At 51.4% G+C, this 21,642-nt stretch overlaps 1 protein-coding gene across 1 annotated transcript in view; it reads left to right on the top strand.

Moving 5' to 3' along the window:
- Positions 1–21,642, top strand: part of mboat7 (membrane bound O-acyltransferase domain containing 7) — a 57,966-nt gene that overhangs the window by 14,243 nt on the left and 22,081 nt on the right. Inside the window, exon 2 of the mRNA XM_059957569.1 lies at positions 8,204–8,293. Coding sequence (XP_059813552.1) covers positions 8,218–8,293 — 76 coding nt within the window. The 5' untranslated portion in view covers positions 8,204–8,217. The remainder of the gene's footprint in view (positions 1–8,203; positions 8,294–21,642) is intronic.

Below are 21,642 nucleotides of genomic sequence, written 5' to 3'. Positions count from 1 at the left end.
GACAGTGTGTGGGGAGTCTCTCCCCGGGTGTGAATGGGACAGTGTGTGCGGTGTGTGACCCCGGGAGTGAATGGGACAGTGTGTGCGGTGTGTGACCCCGGGAGTGAATGGGACAGTGTGAGGGGTGTGTCACCCCGGGAGTGAATGGGACAGTGTGTGGGGAGTCTGTCCCCAGGAGTGAATGGGAAAGTGTGTGGGGAGTCTCTCCCCGGGAGTGAATGGGACAGTGTGCGGGGAGTCTCTCCCCGGGAGTGAATGGGACAGTGTGTGGGGAGTCTCTACCCGTGAGTGAATGGGACAGATAGTGGGCAGTCTCTCCCCGGGAGTCAATGGGACAGTGTGAGGGGTGTGTCACCCCGGGAGTGAACGGGACAGTGTGAGGAGAGTGTCACCCCGGGAGTGAATGGGACAGTGTGAGGGGAGTCTCTCCCCGGGAGTGAATGGGACAGTGTGAGGGGTGTGTCACCCCGGGAGTGAATGGGACAGTGTGAGGGGACTCTCTACCCGTGAGTGAATGGGACTGTGTGAGGGGAGTCTCGCCCCGGGAGTGAATGGGACAGTGTGAGGGGACTGTCACCCCGGGAGTGAATGGGACAGTGTGAGGGGAGTCTCTCCCCGGGAGTGAATGGGACAGTGTGAGGGGAGTCTCTCCCCGGGAGCGAATGGGACAGTGTGAGGGGAGTCTCTCCCCGGGAGTGAATGGGACAGTGTGTGGGGACTCTCTCCCCGGGAGTGAATGGGACAGTGTGAGGGGAGTGTCACCCCGGGAGTGAATGGGACAGTGTGTGGGGAGACTCTCCCCGGGAGTGAATGGGACAGTGTGAGGGGTGTGTCACCCCGGGAGTGAATGGGACAGTGTGTGGGGAGTCTGTCCCCGGGAGTGAATGGGAAAGTGTGTGGGGAGTCTCTCCCCGGGAGTGAATGGGACAGTGTGCGGGGAGTCTCTCCCCGGGAGTGAATGGGACAGTGTGTGGGGAGTCTCTACCCGTGAGTGAATGGGACAGATAGTGGGGAGTCTCTCCCCGGGAGTCAATGGGACAGTGTGAGGGGTGTGTCACCCCGGGAGTGAACGGGACAGTGTGAGGGGAGTGTCACCCCGGGAGTGAATGGGACAGTGTGAGGGGAGTCTCTCCCCGGGAGTGAATGGGACAGTGTGAGGTGTGTGTCACCCCGGGAGTGAATGGGACATTGTGTGGGGAGTGTCACCCCAGGAGTGAATGGGACAGTGTGTGGGGAGTCTCTCCCCGGCAGTGAATGGTACAGTGTGAGGGCAGTGTCACCCCAGGAGTGAATGGGACAGTGTGTGGGGAGACTCTCCCCGGGAGTGAATGGTACAGTGTGAGGGGACTGTCACCCCGGGAGTGAATGGGACAGTGTGAGGGAATCTCTCCCCGTGAGTGAATGGGACAGTGTGTGGGGACTCTCTCCCCGAGAGTGAATGGGAAAGTGTGAGGGGAGTGTCACCCCGGGAGTGAATGGGACAGTGTGTGGGGAGACTCTCCCCGGGAGTGAATGGGACAGTGTGAGGGGAGTGTCACCGCGGGAGTGAATGGGACATTGTGTGGGGAGTGTCACCCCGGGAGTGAATGGGACAGTGTGTGGGGAGTCTCTCCCCGGGAGTGAATGGGACAGTGTGAGGGGAGTGTCACCCCGGGAGTGAATGGGACAGTGTGAGGGGAGTGTCACCCCGGGAGTGAATGGGACTGTGTGAGGGGAGTGTCACCCTGGGAGTGAATGGGACTGTGTGAGGGGAGTGTCACCCCGGGAGTGAATGGGACAGTGTGTGGGGAGTCTCTCCCCGGGAGTGAATGGGACAGTGTGAGGGGGGTGTCACCCCGGGAGTGAATGGGACAGTGTGAGTGGAGTCTCTCCCCGGGAGTGAATTGGACAGTGTGAGGGGAGTGTCACCCCGGGAGTGAATGGGACAGTGTGTGGGGAGTGTCACCCCGGGAGTGAATGGGACAGTGTGTGGGGAGTCTCTCCCCGGGAGTGATTCGGACAGTGTGAGGGGAGTGTCACCCCGGGAATGAATGGGACAGTGTGAGGGCAGTCTCTCCCCGGGAGTGAATGGGACAGTGTGTGGGGAGTCTCTCCCCGGGAATGAATGGGACAGTGTGTGCGGTGTGTGACCCCGGGAGTGAATGGGACAGTGTGAGGGGTGTGTCACCCCGGGAGTGAATGGGACAGTGTGTGGGGAGACTCTCCCCGGGAGTGAATGGGACAGTGTGAGGGGAGTGTCACCCCGGGAGTGAATGGGACATTGTGTGGGGAGTGTCACCCCGGGAGTGAATGGGACAGTGTGTGGGGAGTCTCTCCCCGGGAGTGAATTGGACAGCGTCGGGGAGTCTCTCCCCGGGAGTGAATGGGACAGTGTGAGGGGAGTATCTCTCCGGGAGTGAATGGGACATTGTGTGGGGAGTCTCTCCCCGGGAGGGAATGGGACAGTGTGTGGGGAGTCTCTCCCTGGCTGTGAATCTGTCAGCGTCGGGGAGTCTCTCCCCGGGAGTGAATGGGACAGTGTGAGGGGGGTGTCACCCCGGGAGTGAATGGGACATTGTGTGGGGAGTATCTGTCCGGGAGTGAATGGGACAGTGTGAGGGGAGTGTCACCCCGGGAGTGAATGGGACTGTGTGAGGGGAGTGTCACCCCGGGAGTGAATGGGACAGTGTGTGGGGAGTCTCTCCCCGGGTGTGAATGGGACAGTGTGTGCGGTGTGTGACCCCGGGAGTGAATGGGACAGTGTGAGGGGTGTGTCACCCCGGGAGTGAATGGGACAGTGTGTGGGGAGTCTGTCCCCGGTAGTGAATGGGAAAGTGTGTGGGGAGTCTCTCCCCGGGAGTGAATGGGACAGTGTGCGGGGAGTCTCTCCCCGGGAGTGAATGGGACAGTGTGTGGGGAGTCTCTACCCGTGAGTGAATGGGACAGATAGTGGGGAGTCTCTCCCCGGGAGTCAATGGGACAGTGTGAGGGGTGTGTCACCCCGGGAGTGAACGGGACAGTGTGAGGGGAGTGTCACCCCGGGAGTGAATGGGACAGTGTGAGGGGAGTCTCTCCCCGGGAGTGAATGGGACAGTGTGAGGGGTGTGTCACCCCGGGAGTGAATGGGACAGTGTGAGGGGAGTCTCGCCCCGGGAGTGAATGGGACAGTGTGAGGGGACTGTCACCCCGGGAGTGAATGGGACAGTGTGAGGGGAGTCTCTCCCCGGGAGTGAATGGGACAGTGTGTGGGGACTCTCTCCCCGGGAGTGAATGGGACAGTGTGAGGGGAGTGTCACCCCGGGAGTGAATGGGACAGTGTGTGGGGAGACTCTCCCCGGGAGTGAATGGGACAGTGTGAGGGGAGTCTCTCCCCGGGAGTGAATGGGACAGTGTGAGGGGAGTCTCTCCCCGGGAGTGAATGGGACAGTGTGTGGGGACTCTCTCCCCGGGAGTGAATGGGACAGTGTGAGGGGAGTGTCACCCCGGGAGTGAATGGGACAGTGTGTGGAGAGACTCTCCCCGGGAGTGAATGGGACAGTGTGAGGGGAGTGTCACCCCGGGAGAGAATGGGACATTGTGTGGGGAGTGTCACCCCGGGAGTGAATGGGACAGTGTGTGGGGAGTCTCTCCCCGGGAGTGAATGGGACAGTGTGAGGGGAGTGTCACCCCGGGAGGGAATGGGACAGTGTGAGGGGTGTGTCACCCCGGGAGGGAATGGGACAGTGTGTGGGGATTCTCTCCCCGGGAGTGAATCGGACAGCGTCGGGGAGTCTCTCCCCGGGAGTGAATTGGACAGCGTCGGGGAGTCTCTCCCCGGGAGTGAATGGGACAGTGTGAGGGGAGTATCTCTCCGGGAGTGAATGGGACATTGTGTGGGGAGTCTCTCCCCGGGAGGGAATGGGACAGTGTGTGGGGAGTCTCTCCCTGGGTGTGAATCTGTCAGCGTCGGGGAGTCTCTCCCCGGGAGTGAATGGGACAGTGTGAGGGGGGTGTCACCCCGGGAGTGAATGGGACAGTGTGAGGGGTGTGTCACCCTGGGAGTGAATGGGACAGTGTGAGTGGAGTCTCTCCCCGGGAGTGAATTGGACAGTGTGAGGGGAGTGTCACCCCGGGAGTGAATGGGACAGTGTGTGGGGAGTGTCACCCCGGGAGTGAATGGGACAGTGTGTGGGGAGTCTCTCCCCGGGAGTGATTCGGACAGTGTGAGGGGAGTGTCACCCCGGGAATGAATGGGACAGTGTGAGGGCAGTCTCTCCCCGGGAGTGAATGGGACAGTGTGTGGGGAGTCTCTCCCCGGGAGTGAATGGGACAGTGTGTGCGGTGTGTGACCCCGGGAGTGAATGGGACAGTGTGAGGGGTGTGTCACCCCGGGAGTGAATGGGACAGTGTGTGGGGAGACTCTCCCCGGGAGTGAATGGGACAGTGTGAGGGGAGTGTCACCCCGGGAGTGAATGGGACATTGTGTGGGGAGTGTCACCCCGGGAGTGAATGGGACAGTGTGTGGGGAGTCTCTCCCCGGGAGTGAATTGGACAGCGTCGGGGAGTCTCTCCCCGGGAGTGAATGGGACAGTGTGAGGGGAGTATCTCTCCGGGAGTGAATGGGACATTGTGTGGGGAGTCTCTCCCCGGGAGGGAATGGGACAGTGTGTGGGGAGTCTCTCCCTGGCTGTGAATCTGTCAGCGTCGGGGAGTCTCTCCCCGGGAGTGAATGGGACAGTGTGAGGGGGGTGTCACCCCGGGAGTGAATGGGACATTGTGTGGGGAGTATCTGTCCGGGAGTGAATGGGACAGTGTGAGGGGAGTGTCACCCCGGGAGTGAATGGGACTGTGTGAGGGGAGTGTCACCCCGGGAGTGAATGGGACAGTGTGTGGGGAGTCTCTCCCCGGGTGTGAATGGGACAGTGTGTGCGGTGTGTGACCCCGGGAGTGAATGGGACAGTGTGAGGGGTGTGTCACCCCGGGAGTGAATGGGACAGTGTGTGGGGAGTCTGTCCCCGGTAGTGAATGGGAAAGTGTGTGGGGAGTCTCTCCCCGGGAGTGAATGGGACAGTGTGCGGGGAGTCTCTCCCCGGGAGTGAATGGGACAGTGTGTGGGGAGTCTCTACCCGTGAGTGAATGGGACAGATAGTGGGGAGTCTCTCCCCGGGAGTCAATGGGACAGTGTGAGGGGTGTGTCACCCCGGGAGTGAACGGGACAGTGTGAGGGGAGTGTCACCCCGGGAGTGAATGGGACAGTGTGAGGGGAGTCTCTCCCCGGGAGTGAATGGGACAGTGTGAGGGGTGTGTCACCCCGGGAGTGAATGGGACAGTGTGAGGGGAGTCTCGCCCCGGGAGTGAATGGGACAGTGTGAGGGGACTGTCACCCCGGGAGTGAATGGGACAGTGTGAGGGGAGTCTCTCCCCGGGAGTGAATGGGACAGTGTGTGGGGACTCTCTCCCCGGGAGTGAATGGGACAGTGTGAGGGGAGTGTCACCCCGGGAGTGAATGGGACAGTGTGTGGGGAGACTCTCCCCGGGAGTGAATGGGACAGTGTGAGGGGAGTGTCACCCCGGGAGTGAATGGGACATTGTGTGGGGAGTGTCACCCCGGGAGTGAATGGGACAGTGTGTGGGGAGTCTCTCCCCGGGAGTGAATGGGACAGTGTGAGGGCAGTGTCACCCCAGGAGTGAATGGGACAGTGTGTGGGGAGTCTCTCCCCGGGAGTGAATGGTACAGTGTGAGGGGACTGTCACCCCGGGAGTGAATGGGACAGTGTGAGGGGAGTCTCTCCCCGGGAGTGAATGGGACAGTGTGAGGGGAGTCTCTCCCCGGGAGTGAATGGGACAGTGTGTGGGGACTCTCTCCCCGGGAGTGAATGGGACAGTGTGAGGGGAGTGTCACCCCGGGAGTGAATGGGACAGTGTGTGGAGAGACTCTCCCCGGGAGTGAATGGGACAGTGTGAGGGGAGTGTCACCCCGGGAGAGAATGGGACATTGTGTGGGGAGTGTCACCCCGGGAGTGAATGGGACAGTGTGTGGGGAGTCTCTCCCCGGGAGTGAATGGGACAGTGTGAGGGGAGTGTCACCCCGGGAGGGAATGGGACAGTGTGAGGGGTGTGTCACCCCGGGAGGGAATGGGACAGTGTGTGGGGATTCTCTCCCCGGGAGTGAATCGGACAGCGTCGGGGAGTCTCTCCCCGGGAGTGAATTGGACAGCGTCGGGGAGTCTCTCCCCGGGAGTGAATGGGACAGTGTGAGGGGAGTATCTCTCCGGGAGTGAATGGGACATTGTGTGGGGAGTCTCTCCCCGGGAGGGAATGGGACAGTGTGTGGGGAGTCTCTCCCTGGGTGTGAATCTGTCAGCGTCGGGGAGTCTCTCCCCGGGAGTGAATGGGACAGTGTGAGGGGGGTGTCACCCCGGGAGTGAATGGGACATTGTGTGGGGAGTATCTCTCCGGGAGTGAATGGGACAGTGTGAGGGTAGTGTCACCCCGGTAGTGAATGGGACAGTGTGTGGGGAGTCTCTCCCCGGGAGTGAATGGGACAGTGTGTGCGGTGTGTGACCCCGGGATTGAATGGGACAGTGTGAGGGGTGTGTCACCCCGGGAGTGAATGGGACAGTTTGTGGTGAGTCTCTCCCCGGGATTCAATGGGACAGTGTGAGGGGACTGTCACCCCGGGAGTGAATGGGACAGTGTGAGGGGAGTCTCTCCCCGGGAGTGAATGGGACAGTGTGTGGGGACTCTCTCCCCGGGAGCGAATGGGACAGTGTGAGGGGAGTGTCACCCCGGGAGTGAATGGGACAGTGTGTGGGGAGACTCTCCCCGGGAGTGAATGGGACTGTGTGAGGGGAGTGTCACCCCGGGAGTGAATGGGACATTGTGTGGGGAGTGTCACCCCGGGAGTGAATGGGACAGTGTGTGGGGAGTCTCTCCCCGGGAGTGAATGGGACAGTGTGAGGGCAGTGTCACCCCAGGAGTGAATGGGACAGTGTGTGGGGAGTCTCTCCCCGGGAGTGAATGGTACAGTGTGAGGGGACTGTCACCCCGGGAGTGAATGGGACAGTGTGAGGGGAGTCTCTCCCCGGGAGTGAATGGGACAGTGTGTGGGGACTCTCTCCCCGGGAGTGAATGGGACAGTGTGAGGGGAGTGTCACCCCGGGAGTGAATGGGACATTGTGTGGGGAGTGTCACCCCGGGAGTGAATGGGACAGTGTGTGGGGAGTCTCTCCCCGGGAGGGAATGGGACAGTGTGAGGGGTGTGTCACCCCAGGAGGGAATGGGACAGTGTGTGGGGAGTCTCTCCCCGGGAGTGAATCGGACAGCGTCGGGGAGTCTCTCCCCGGGAGTGAATGGGACAGTGTGAGGGGAGTGTCACCCCGGGAGTGAATGGGACATTGTGTGGGGAGTATCTCTCCGGGAGTGAATGGGACAGTGTGAGGGGAGTGTCACCCTGGGAGTGAATGGGACAGTGTGAGGGGAGTGTCACCCCGGGAGTGAATGCGACAGTGTGTGGGGAGTCTCTGTCCGGGAGTGAATGGGACAGTGTGAGGGCAGTGTCACCCGGGAGTGAATGCGACAGTGTGTGGGGAGTCTCTGTCCGGGAGTGAATGGGACATTGTGTGGGGAGTATCTCTCCGGGAGTGAATGGGACAGTGTGAGGGGAGTGTCACCCCGGGAGTGAATGGGACTGTGTGTGGGGAGACTCTCCCCGGGAGTGAATGGGACAGTGTGAGGGGAGTGTCACCCCGGGAGTGAATGGGACAGTGTGAGGGGAGTCTCTGTCCGGGAGTGAATGGGACAGTGTGAGGGGAGTGTCACCCCGGGAGTGAATGGGACAGTGTGAGGGCAGTGTCACCCCGGGAGTGAATGGGACAGTGTGAGGGGAGTATCTCCCTGGGAATGAATGGGACAGTGTGAGGGGAGTGTCACCTTGGGAGTGAGTGGGACAGTGTGAGGGGAGTCTCTGTCCGGGAGTGAATGGGACAGTGTGAGGGGAGTGTCACCCCGGGAGTGAATGGGACAGTGTGAAGGGGAGTCTCTCCCCGGGTGTGAATGGGACAGTGTGAGGGGAGTGTCACCCCGGGAGTGTGTGATAGGACGGTATGGATGGAGTTTCACATTGAGTGTGTGACTCTGTGTTGTGGAAGGAGCTTCACTCACTGACTGAAGAGTGTGTAATGGATTGGTGGGGAGGATATTGCATAATTTTCGACATGTTACAATAACTTCTGTGTTTGTGCAGGTCTAAGGCCCAACATGTCTCTGGAGGAGCTGAAGTATGTTGCCATCCTCACTGGCTCAATCCCTGTTGGATTCTGCTTGAAGCAGACTGGTATGGTCCACACTCTTGCCTGCTGCTACTGGGGGAAAGCTGTATTGGTTTGCAGACATAATTTTCGGGGTTACCAGAGGGATCTCGACCAGCTGGGAAAATGGGCCGCGGAGTGAAGAATGCAATTTAATGCATCAGTGTGAGGTTTTGTCTCCTGGAAAGACAAACTAGGCTACGAGTGGCAGGGACCCCTGGGAGTCTTTAGAACTGAGGTATCCATGGGTGGACCATAAGTCAAAGTGTAGAATAGGGCCATTCAGCCCATCAGGTCTGATCCTGGATCCCACTCAACTCCGTACACCTGCCTTCTCACCATATCCTTTGAGGCCCTGACTGGTCAGGAAACTTAACTTCTGCCTTAAAAGTACTCATGGACTTGGCCTCCACCACAGTCTGTAGCAGTGCATTCCACAGATTCACTATTCTCTGACTAAAAAAATTCCTCTTTACCTCTGTTCTAAGGGTCACCCTTGAATTTTGAGACTGTACCTTCTAGTTCTGGATACCCCCGCCTTTGGAAGTATCTTCTCCACATCCACTCTATCTGGTCCTTTCAACATTCAGTAGGTTTCAATGTTCACATTCTTCTAAAGTCCAGTGAGTACGCATCCAGCAGGCGGTGAGTGATAGGGCTTTGGATCAACGGCCTTAGGCGGTAATGAAGTGAGGTAGGTCTACCTGTGTTAATTGTGGAAAGGAAGTATTGTGTGTGAGGCTGGTTTTCCATGCTCAGTGTCAGATGTGGGAGGTCCTGGAGTCTCCCAGCCTCTCGGACGGTCATATCTGCATCTGGTGTGTCGAGCTGCAGCTCCTTAAGGGATCAAGTTGGGCTTCGTCTGGTTAGGGAGAGCGAGGAGGTGATAGAAAAGAGTCACACCGGGGCCACAGGAGATAGTCAAGTGGGTCACAGTCAGAAGAGGGAAGGGGAAGAGTCAGGTACTAGAGAGTACCCCTGTGGCTGTACCCTTTGACAATAAAGTACTCCTGTTTTAGTACTGTTGAGGAGGGATAGCCTACCTGGGGGAAGCAACAGTGGCCGTGCCTGTGGCATAGAGTCCGGCCCTGTGGCTCAGAAAGGTAGGGAAAGGAAGAGGAAGGCAGTAGTGATAGGGGACTCTATAGTCAGGGGTGTCAGACTGGCGATTCTGTGGACGCAGGAAAGAAACTCGGATGGTAGTTTGCCTCCCACGTGCCAGGGTCCGGGATGGTTCAGATTGCGACCTGCATTGGGAGGAAGAACAGCCAGAGGTCGTGGTACATATTGGTACCAATGACATAGGTAGGAAAAGGGAAGAGGTCCTTAAAAAAAACTACAGGGAGTTAGGAAGGAAGTTGAGAAGTAGGACCGCAAAATTAGTAATCTCGGGATTACTGCCTGTGCCACGCAACAGTGAGAATAGGAATAGAATGAGGTGGAAGGTAAATGCGTCGCTGAGGGATTGGAGCAGGGGGCAGGGATTCAGATTTCTGGATCATTGGGACCTGTTTTGGGGCAGGTGTGACCTGTACAAAAATAACGAGTTGCACTTGAATCCCAGGGGAACCAATATCCATGCAGGGCGGTTTGCTAAGGCTACGGGGAAGAGTTTAAACTAGAATTGTTGGGGGGTGGCAACCGGACTGAAGAGACAGGAAGAGGCAGGTGATGGAGAAGGGACGTGCTCAGATGGACGGGTTAAGATGAGTCTATTTTAATGCAAGGAGTATTGTGAACAAAGCGTGGAGCAGTACTTGGAGCTATGATGTAGTGGCCATTACAGAGACTTGGATGGCTCAGGGACAGGAGTGGTTACTTCAAGTGCTGCGTTTTAGATGTTTCAGGAAGGACAGGGAGGGAGGCAAAAGAGGTGGGGCGTGGCACTGTTGATCAGAGATAGTGTCACAGCTGCAGAACAGGTGGGCGTCATGGAGCAATTGTCTACGGAGTCTCTGTGGGTGGAGATTAGGAACAGGAAGGGGTCAATAACTTTACCGGGTGATTTTTTATAGGCCACCTAGTAGTAACAGGGATATTGAGGAGCAGATAGGGAAACAGATCTTGGAAAGGTGTAATAATAACAGAGTTGTCGTGATGGGAGATTTTAATTTCCCAGGTATCGATTGGCATCTCCCGAGAGCAAGGGTTTAGATGGGGTGGAGTTTGTTAGGTGTATTCAGGAAGGTTTCTTGACACAATAGGTAGATAAGCCTACAAGAGAGGAGACTGTACTTGATTTGGTTTTGGAAAATGAACCTGGTCAGGTGTCAGATCTCTCACTGGGAGAATGTTTTGGAGATAGTGATCATAATTCTATCTCCTTTACCATAGCATTGGAGAGAGATAGGAACAGACAAGTTAGAAAAGTGTTTAATTGGAGTAAGGGGAATTATGAGGCTATCAGGCAGGAGATTGGAAGCTTAAATTGGGAACAGATGTTCTCAGGGAAAAGTATGGAAGAAATGTGGCAAATGTTCAGGGCATATTTGTTTGGAGTTATGCACAGTTCCAATGAGACAGGGAAGTTATGGTAGGGTATAGGAACTGTGGTGTACAAAGGCTGCAATAAATCTAGTCAAGAAGAAAAGAAAAGCTTACAAAAGGTTCAAAGAGTTAGGTAATGTTACGGATCTGGAAGATTATAACGCTAACAGGAAGGAGCTTAAAAAGGAAATTAGGAGAGCCAGAAGGGGCCATGACAAGGCCTTGGAAGGTAGGATTAAAGAAAACTCCAAGGCACTCTGCAAGTATGTAAAGAGCAAGAGGACAGGTCGTGAAAGAATAGGACCTATCAACTGTGGAAATAACAGGGGTACTGAATGAATACTTTAGTATTCACTATGGAAAAGGATCTTGGTGATTGTAGTGCTGACTTGCAGCAGACTGAAAAGCTTGAGCATGTAGATATTAAGAAAGAGGAAGTGCTGGAGCTTTTGGAAAGCATCAAGTTGGATAAGTCGCCGGGGCCAGATGAAATGTACCCCAGGCTACTATTCCTTTATTCAAGAAAGGGAGTAGAGATAGCCCGGGAAATTATAGACCAGTGAGTCTTACTTCAATGGTTGGTAAGCTGATGAAAAAGATCCTGAGAGGCAGGATTTGTGAACATTTGGAGAGGCATAATATGATTAGGAGTAGTCAACATGGCTTTGTCAAAGGCAGATTGTGCCTTACAAGCCTGATTGAATTTTTTGAGGATGTGTCTAAACACATTGATGAAGGAAGAGCAGTAGATGTAGTGTATATGGATTTTAGCAAGGCATTTGATAAGGTACCCCATGCAAGGCTTATTGAGAAAGTAAGGAGGCGTGGGATCCAAGGGGACATTGCTTTGTGGATCCAGAACTGGCAAAGAGTGGTTGTAGAGGGGTCATATTCTGCACAGAAGTTGGTCACCAGTGGAGTGCCTCAGGGATCTGTTCTGGGACCCTTACTCTTCGTGATTTTTATAAATGACTTGAATGAGGAAGTGGGGGGATGTGTTAGTAAGTTTGCTGATGACACAAATGTTGGAAGTGTTGTGGATTTTGTGGAGGGCTGTCAGAGGTTACAGGGGGACATTGATAGGATGCAAAACTGGGCTGAGAAGTGGCAGATGGAGTTCAACCCAGATAAGTGTGAAGTGGTTCATCTTGGTAGATTAAATATGATGGCATAGTATAGTATTAGTGGTAAGACTCCTGGCAGTGTGGAGGATCAGAGGGATCTTGGGGTCATAGTCCATAGGATGCTCAAAGCATCTGTGCAGGTTGATGCTGTGGTTAGAAAGGCATAGGGTGTATTGGCCTTCATTAATCATGGAATTGAATTTAGGAGCCGAGAGGTAATGTTGCAGCTCTATAGGACCATGGTCAGACCCCACTTGGAGTACTGTGCTCAGTTCTGGTCGTCTCACTACAGGAATGATGAGGAAGCCATAGAAAGGGTGCAGAGGAGTGCTCCCCGATCCAGGTCCAAGGATGTTGCCTGGATTGGGGAGCATGCCTCATGAAACAGGTTGAGTGAACTCAGTCTTTTCTCCTTGGAGCAACGGAGGATGAGAGGTGACCTGATAAAGGTGTAGAAGATGATGAGGGACAATGATTGTGTGGATAGTCGGAGGCTTTTTCCCAGGGCTGAAATGGTTGCCACAAGTGGATACGGGTTTAAGGTGTTGGGAAGTAGGTACAGAGGAGATGTCAGGGATAAGTTTTTTACTCAGAGAGTGATGAGTGAGGGCTGCTGGCAACAGTGGTGGAGGCGGATACGATAGGGTCTTTTGAGAGACTTTTAGAATGGAGCTTAGAATGGTACATGGAGCTTGGAAAAATAGAGGGCTATGGGGATGTCTAGTAATTTCTAAGGTAGGGATATGTTCTGCACAACTTTGTGGGCCGAAGGGCCTGTATTGTGCTGTAGGTTTTTTATGTGTCTATGTTTCTACGTACAGGCCCAAAGCTGCCAAATACTCCTGATATGTTAACCTCTTCATTCCCAGAATCATCATCATGAACCTCCTTTGGGCTCTCCAATGACAACACAGCCTTTCTGAGATATGGGGCCCAAAACTGATGACAATACTCCAACTGCAGCCTGACTAGTGTCTTATAAAGCCTCAGCATTATCTCTTTGTTTTTATATTCTATTCCCCTTTGAAATAAATGCCAACATTGCATTTGCCTTCTTTACCACAGACTTGTAAATTAAACTTCGGGGAGTCTAGCACAAGGACTCCTGAGTCCCTCTGCACCCCTAATGTTTTAACCTTCTCCCCCATTTAGATAATAGTCTGTGCTATTGTTCTTTACCAAAATGCATTATCATACATTTTCCAATACTGTATTCCATCTGCCACTTTTTGCCCTTTCTTCCAATTTGTCGAAGTCCTGCTGTAATCGCAATGCTTCTTCAGCACTACCTTCCCCTCCACCTATCTTCGTATCATCTGCAAACTTTGCCACACAAGCATTAATTTCATTACCCTAACATTGACAAACAAATGAAAAGCATCGGGCCCAATACTGACCCCTGATGAACACCACTAGTCACAGAGAGCCAAACAAAAAAGCCCCTTTTTATTCCATTGAGCAGGTTGAAGATGTCACACAGATAAGTGAGTTTTGCTAACCACTCTTCGTCACTGAAGTGTGCTGCCAGTGGTGACTTTTTTCCTGAAAGAAATCTCTGTAGCGGCTCTCTTAACTCAAAAATCCTGGCCAGGGCTCTCCCCCTTGATAGCCACCTGACTTCAGTGTGTAAGAGAAGGCGTTTGTGCTCTGCATCCTCGCAAAGCTGCTCAAACAGACGTGAGACGTGACTCCAACAACGTCACTCAATACACTGTTAAGATCAGGTGACATTTTTCGGCCAGCCAGCATTTCCCTGTCTATGACACAGTGTATAGACTGGCATTCAGGAGCAACCTCTGACTTGGGTAGTGAAACCAGACAGCCGTCCAGTAATAGCTGCAGCCCCATCTATGCATATTCCAACACAGAATGACCAGTCCAGTTTGCCTGACATGTAGACATTCAAAGACTTGAATAGTTCTGCCCTAGTTGTGTTAGTTGGCAGCAGCAGTGCACACAACATATCTCCTCGTGCACATCGTCTTGAAATATATATCCCACATAAACCAGCAGTATTGCCTTGTTGTTGACATCAGTAAAGTCGTTGACCTGGATAGCATACCATGGTGACTTGTTAACCCGTTCCAACAGCTGTGCTTCGATGTCCTCCGCTATGTCATCGATTCTCCTTGAAACTGTGTCAATCTTGTTAGCTGCAGCTTCTCCCAACAGTTCACAGCACATGTCCTTGGCAGCAGGCAGAATCAATTCTTCACCAACAGTGAAAAAGGCTTCTTCGCCTTAGCAACACGGCCAGCCACTAAGTACGATGCTCTCGGAGCAGCAGCATTTGTGGAGGTGGTGGCTCTCAGCACTTGCTTCTGTCCCGCTTGCTCACGTTTTTTCCACTCAAAAAACTTAACGGGTTTGTCTTTAAGTGCAGGGTGCTTGGACTCAAGGTGCTGAAGCAATTTTGAGGGCTTCATTGCCTCATTAGACAGCTTGTCTCCACATATCACACACAGGCGGTTTGGAGCGTGCGAGTCACTGGTCGCATTAAAGCCATATTTTAAGTACGACTCGTATTTTCTGTTGAAGCTTTTTTTTTGCAGTCTCGGCCTCAGCTGTCTCTGCGTTATCATCATCGTTAGACCTTTTATGTCCTCTACCACCTCTTCCAAAGAAACTCTCAAGTGACTTTTTAACCGACTGATGACCTCGTATGTGTTCAAGTTCAAAAGTGACAGGAAATGAGGAAAGGTGGAGCTGACTCATATCGTTTCATACCGCCTAATCATATCATTTCCTCTTGACCGGTAGCATATACTTTGCGGCCTGGTTGGGGACCACTGTCGTAGGCATTCAACAAACTCCCCCTCTTGTGACCTGACGCCAACCTGATTTCCCCTTGCATGTTGAAGACTCCTATTACAATTGTGACATTACTCTTATTACACGCCTTTTCCATCTCCCTTTGCAGCATCAACTCTATATCTTGGCAAGTGTTTGGAGGCCTATATTGTTGAGATGTTATGTTGCTGTTGTACAAGATGTGAGATTTACAAGGATGTTGCCTGGACTTGAGGGACTTAGTTATGGAGAGAGGTTGAGACCTTATTCCTGAAGTCACAGAAAGATACAGCTCAGAAACAAGCCTTTTGGCCCATCTAGTCCACACTGAGCAGTTTAAACTGCCTGCTCTCATCGACCTGCACCAGGCCCTTAACCCTCCATATCCCTCCCATCCATGTATCTATCCAAACTTCGACATGTTGAAATTGAGCATGCACCATGTGCTGGAAGTTCATTCTGCACTCTCACAACCCTCTGACTGAAGAAGTTTTTCTTCATGTTTCCCTCAAACTTCTCACCTTTCACCCTCAACCCATAACCTCTAGTTGTAGTCCCACCCAACCTCAGTGGAAAAAGCTTGCTTGCATTTACCCTATTTGTACTCCTCATAATTTTTATACTTCTATCAAATCTCCTCAATCTTCTCTGTTCCAAGGAATACAAATTCAGAATCAGGTTTCTTACCAGTGGCATGTGACATGAAATTTCTTAACTTAGCAGCAGCAATTCAATACAATACATAATCTAGCAGAAAGAGAAAAATAATAATACATAAAATAAAACATAATAAGTAAACAAGTAAATTAATTATGTATATTGAGAAGATTTTTTAAAATGTGCAAAAAAAAGTAATGCTGTGTATTAAAAAAAGTGAGGTAGCTTTTATTAAAAAAAGCTTCAACGTCCATTCAGGAATCAGTTGGCAGAGGGGAAGAAGCTGTTCCTGAATCGCTGAGTGTGTGCCTTCAGGCTTCTGTACCTTCTACCTGATGGTAAATGTGATAAAGTCCTAACTTATTCAATCTTTCCTTATAACCTGGGTTCTCCAGACCTGGCAACATCTTAGTAAATTTTCTCTGTGCTCTTTCAACCTTATTTGCATCTTTCTTGTGGGTAGGTGACCAAAACTGCACACAATACTCAAATTAGGCCTCACCAACATCTTATACAACTTCAATGTAACATCCCATCTCCTATGCTCTCTACTTTGATTTATGAAGGACAATGTGCCAAAAGCTTTTTTAATGACCCTATGTTACACCACTTTCAATGAATTATGGGCCTGCATTCCCAGATCCCTTTGTTCTACTGCACGGCTCAGTGCCCTGCCGTTTACTGTGTAAGACCTACCCTGGTTGGTCCTACTGAAGCACCCTACTGTTCGCTGTGTAAGACCTGCCCTGGTTGGTCCTATTGAAGCACCCTACCATTCGCTGTGTAAGACCTGTCCTGGTTGGTCCTATTGAAGCACTCTACTGTTCACTGTGTAAGACCTGCCCTGGTTGGTCCTATTGAAGCACACTACTGTTCACTGTGTAAGACCTGCCCTGGTTGGTCCTGTTGAAGCATCCTACCATTCACTGTGTAAGACCTGCCCTGGTTGGTCCTGTTGAAGCACCATGCCGTTCGCTGTGTAAGACCTGCCCTGGTTGGTTCCTACCGAAGTGCAACACCGCACACTTGCCCCTATGTTGAGTGACTGAACCTTCTTGACCAACCTCCCATGTGGGACCTCGTCAGATGCCTTGTAGATAATATCCACTGTCTTGTCTTCGTCAACTTTTGTTAACTGCCTTGAAAAGTCTAATTGGTTAGATATGATCTACCACACGCAAAGCCATGCTGACTATCCTTAATCAATCCATGCCTATCCATTTACTCATATTTCCAGTCCCTTAGAATACCTTCCAAAAGTATTCTCACTATTGATGTCAGGCTCACTGGCCTATAACTTCATGGTTAATTTTTAGAGCCTTTCTTTAACAACAGAACAACATTGGCTATCCTCCAAACCTTTGGTACCTCTCCGGTCGCAAAGGATGATTTAAATATGTCTGCCAGTGATTATGCAGGAAGTTTGAATTTAGTAACTCGTTTCCTTCTATCTTAGACCACATACTTATCAATCACCCCGATGAGTTACTCAGAGTTGAACTGCATGTGCACTTAATGAGAGCTGTACAACTCATCTCCTTCTACCGTAGGCCATGAACTTATCAATCACTCCTGCTGTGGACACTTTCTGGAGGTCCAAGATCTGTATGCTCCACGATTGCTGGACTAAGTGTGTAAATGTACAAGGGGGCTATGTTGAAAAATAAATGTGCTAGATTTCCCTTTAGATTCTCCTTCACCTTGTCTGTTAGGGCAACTTCATGCCTTCTTTTAACCCTCCTGATTTCTTTCATAACTGTTCTCTTACATTTCTGAGTACTTGATTTATTCCTATCTGCCTATATCTGCTATGCACCTCCTTTTAACCAGAGCCTCAATATCTCTGAAAAACCAAGGTTGACAGACACATATAAGCTTTGTACTCTCAACATCTCACTTTTGAAGGCCTCCCACTTACCAAGTACAACTTTGCCAGAGAACAGTCTGTCCCAATCCACACTTGTCAGATCCTTTCTGATGCCACCAAAACTGGTCTTCCTCTAATTTAGAATCTCAACCCGAGGACCAGATTTTCTTTTCCATATTTACTTTGAAACTAATGGGATTGGGTCACTGGATGCAAAGTGTTTCCCTACACAAACTTCTGTCATCTGCCCTGTCTCATTCCTTAATAGATAAAGTATTGCACTCTCTAGTTGGGAGTTCTATATATTGATTTAAGAAACTTTCCCAAACACATTTGATAAACTCTATTCTATCTAGCGCTTTTACAATATGGGAGTCCCAGTCAAAGTGTGGAAAGTTAAAATTACCTACTATCATAACCTTATGTTTCTTGTAACAGCCTGCGATCTCTTTACAAATTTGTTCCTCTAGATCCCAAGGACTGTTGGGTGGTCTGTAATATAGCCCCATTAACATGGTCATACCTTTCTTATTTCTCAGTTCCACTTGTTCGCTAGACAAGTTCTCCAGTCTGTCCTGATGGAGCACCGTCATGATTTTTTCCCTGACTAGTATCGCCACCCTTCCTTTAATCTCTCCTGGTCTGTCGGGACCCCAGAATATTGAGTCTTGCCCCCCTCCAACCTAATCTCACTCATTGCTACAACATCATAATTCCAGGTGTTGATCCATGCCCTGACCCCATCCGCCTTTCCACGATACGTCTTGCATTGAAATATACGCAGCTCAGGACACTAGTCACTCCATGCTCAACCTTTCATTCCTGACTTTGTCTGTGGTCTTAACAAAATCTGTCTGTATTATCCACTAACTGTTCTGGCAGTTTGGTTCCTAATCCCCTTGACTTCTAGTTTAAACCCTGCCCACCCCATGCAGCATGAACAACTTTCTTGCTCGGATATTAGTCCCTTTCCAGTTCAGGTGCAAACTGTCCCTTCTGTACAGGTTTCACCTTTCCTGGAAGAGATGCCAGTTGTCCAAAAATCATATGCCCTCCCTCCTATACCGATTCCTTAGCCACGTATTCATCTGTAATCTTCCTATTTCTGGCTTCACTAGCATGTGGCAAAGGTAGCAATTCTGAGATCACAACCCTGAAGGTCCTGCCCTTTAACTTAGCAGCGAACTTCCTGAACTCATTCTTCCTACCCATGTCATTGGTACCTACATGGACCACAACTTCTGGCTGTTCACCCTCCTACTTAAGAATGCTGAGGACTTAGTATGAGATATCCCGGACCGCAGCACCAGAGCTGTGTCAGACATGGCTATAAGTAGCACTGGGGCCTCACTGGGGACTATATTGTCTTCTTTCCTGTTTACCCTGTGTACTTCAGACTTTAGATACAACACTGATTCTTGTCATTTGCAGAAATTCTCTGATGACTCAGCAATAGTTGGGTGTATTAAGGGAGGGCAGGAGGACGAATGCAGGGTCTTGGTAGACCTTGTCAAACAGTGCAAGCTGAATCATCTGCAGATCAGCATCAGTAGGACAAAGGAGATGGTGGTGGACTTTAGGAAGATTAAGTCTGCACTGCTCCCTGTTACTACTGATGGTGAGGACGTGGGTGTGTTGAAGACCTACCAGCACCTGGATGACAGACCTGAGTGCAGCACCAATACAGAGGCTGTGTACAAGAAGGGCCAGAGTTGCCTCTACTTCCTGAGGAGACGGAAGTCCCTTGGAGTATGCAGGCCTCTCCTTCACATATTTGACCAGTTTTTTGTTACCAGAAAGATCTTCTACGAGCTGGGGCAATGGCATCAACAAGGGAGCCATCAGGCTCAATAAACTGATTAGAAAGACTGGCTCTGTTATAGGAGTCAAACTGGACACACTGGAGGCTGTGCTAGAACAAGGGACCTTATAGAAAACCCTGGCAGGTCTGGACAATGTTTCTGACCCTCTGCATGCCACCTTGGCTGAACAGAGGAGCATATTTTAGTAATAGACTGAGACAACTATGCTGTACTATACGAAGTCATTCTTATCTTTGGCCATTAGAATCTATAATGAGTCAACCTATAATGGGCAAGGAGTGATTGTGAGAGGGACAGAAAGAGAGAAAAAAGGGGGAATAATAAATAAGGATGGGGTAAGAAGGGGAGGAGGGGCATTAATGGAAGTTAGAGAAACCAAAGGTGTAGCCAAGGGGACCCATATGGGTCCCAGCTATGCCTGCCTTTTTGTTGGCTTTGTGTAACAGTCCATGTTCCAAGCCTATACAGGTATCCGTCCCCCACTTTTCCTTAGCTACATCGATGACTGCATTGGCGCTGCCTCCTGCATGCATACTGAGCTCGTTGACTTCATTAACTTTGCTTTCAACTTTCACCTTGCCCTCAAATTGACCTGGTCCATTAACGACACTTCCCTCCCCTTTCTTGATCTTTCCGTCTCCATCTCTGGAGACAACTTATCTACTGATATCTACTATAAGCCTACGAACTCTCACAGCTACCTGGACTATTCCTCTTCCTACCCTGTCTCTTGCAAAAATGCCATCCCCTTCTCACAATTCCTCCATCTCTGCTGCATCTGCTCTCAGGATGAGGCTTTTCATTCCAGGATGTCTTCCTTTTTTAAAGAAAGGGGCTTCCCTTCCTCCACCATCAACTGCTCTCAAATGCATCTCTCCCATTTCCGGCACATCTGCCCTCACCCCATCCGCCCGCCACCCCACTTGGGATAGGGTTCCCCTTTTCCTCACCTACCACCCCACCAGCCTCTGGGTCCAACATATAATTCTCCATAACTTCTGCCACCTCCAGTGGGATCCCACTACCAAGCACGTTTCCCACTCCCCCCCCCCCCCCTTTCTGCTTTCCACAGGGATCGCTCCCTAAGCAACTCCCTTGTTCATTCATCCTCCCCGTCCCTTCCCTCCGATCTCCCTCCTGGCACTTATCCTTGTAAGTGGAACAAGAGCTACACCTGCCCTTACACTTCCTCCCTCACCACCATTCAGGGCCCCAGACAGTCCTTTCAGGTGAGGCGACACTTCACCTGCGAGTCGGCCAGTGTGGTATACTGTGTCTGGTGCTCCCGGTGTGGTCTTGTATATATTGGTGAGACCTGACGCAGACTGGGAGACCATTTCACTGAACGCCTATGCTCTGTCTGCCAGAGAAAGCAGGATCTCCCAGTGGCCACACATTTTAATTCTGCGTCCCATTCTGATATGTCTATCCATGGCCGCCTCTACTGTCAAGATGAAGCCACACTCAGGTTGGAGGAACAACACCTTATGAGTAGCCTCCAACCTGATGGCATGAACATCATAAGGGATTTCTCTAACTTCCGTTAATGCTCCTCCTCCCCTTCTAACCCCATCCCTTGTTTATTTATCCATCAATTAATTAATTAATTAATTATTCTTTTCTCTCTCTCCCCCCCCCCCCGCCCTTTTTCTCTCTCCGCCCATCACTCCTTGCCTGTTCTCCATCTCCCTCTGGTGCTCCCTAGGCCTCCTGTTCCATGATCCTTTCCCTTCTCCAACTCTTTTTGCCTTTTGCCAATCACCTTTCCAGCTCTTATCTTTATCCCTGCCCCTCCTGTCTTCTATCTCCCCCACTTTCAGATCTCTTACTATCTTTTCTTTCAGTTTGTCCTGACGAAGGGTCTTGGCCCGATGTGCTTCCACCAGCATTTTGTGTGTGTTGCTTGAATTTCCAGCATCTGCAGATTTCCTCGTGTTTGCGTTTATATTTGTGCACTTGGGATACTACCATGACACTATGATTTCCATTGGGATCAATAAAGTATCATCATCAAACCATTCTCATCCACAGTTCCCCTAACCCTGTCACCACAGTTTGCTTCTTCTCCTCCTCCCCTTCCCTTTTGAGTCAGTTCCAGAGATCTGACCTCTGTGACTTTCCTCTGCTAGGTCATCCCCCCACAAGAATCCAAATTAGTATACCTGTTGTTGAGGGTGATGGCCACAGGGGTACTCTGTACTGACTGTTTAATCCCTTTCCCCTTGCCCCTTCCTGACTGTCATCCCATGTCCTGCATCTTTCTTTATGTCCTATCTCCCCCTCAGCCTCCCAATTGGTCCAGATTTCATCCAGTTCCAGATCCAACTCCTTAATGCAGAGCGCTAGAAGCTGCAGCAGGATACGCTTCTCACAAATGTAGTTGTCAAGGAGACGGGGGTCTCCCTTCCTTTCCGCATCCTGCAAGAGAAACACGCCACTATCCTGCCAGGTATCTCTACTATCCTAACTGAGCAGATAGAAAGAAGGAAAAACGAGGAACTGTAGGGGAGAAAGAATAGTCAACCTTCATATTTTTCTTTTGCTTTCTCTTACTTAAGCCTTGAAGAGCTGAAGGCTCAAAATCTTCACTCTAATTCTTGCCTCTCCAACGATGGGAACTTCAAAAA

This window comes from Hypanus sabinus (genome assembly GCF_030144855.1).
Source record: "Hypanus sabinus isolate sHypSab1 chromosome 24 unlocalized genomic scaffold, sHypSab1.hap1 SUPER_24_unloc_2, whole genome shotgun sequence".
Lineage (NCBI taxonomy): Eukaryota > Metazoa > Chordata > Chondrichthyes > Myliobatiformes > Dasyatidae > Hypanus > Hypanus sabinus.
This window is presented reverse-complemented; position numbering and strand designations above follow the sequence as displayed.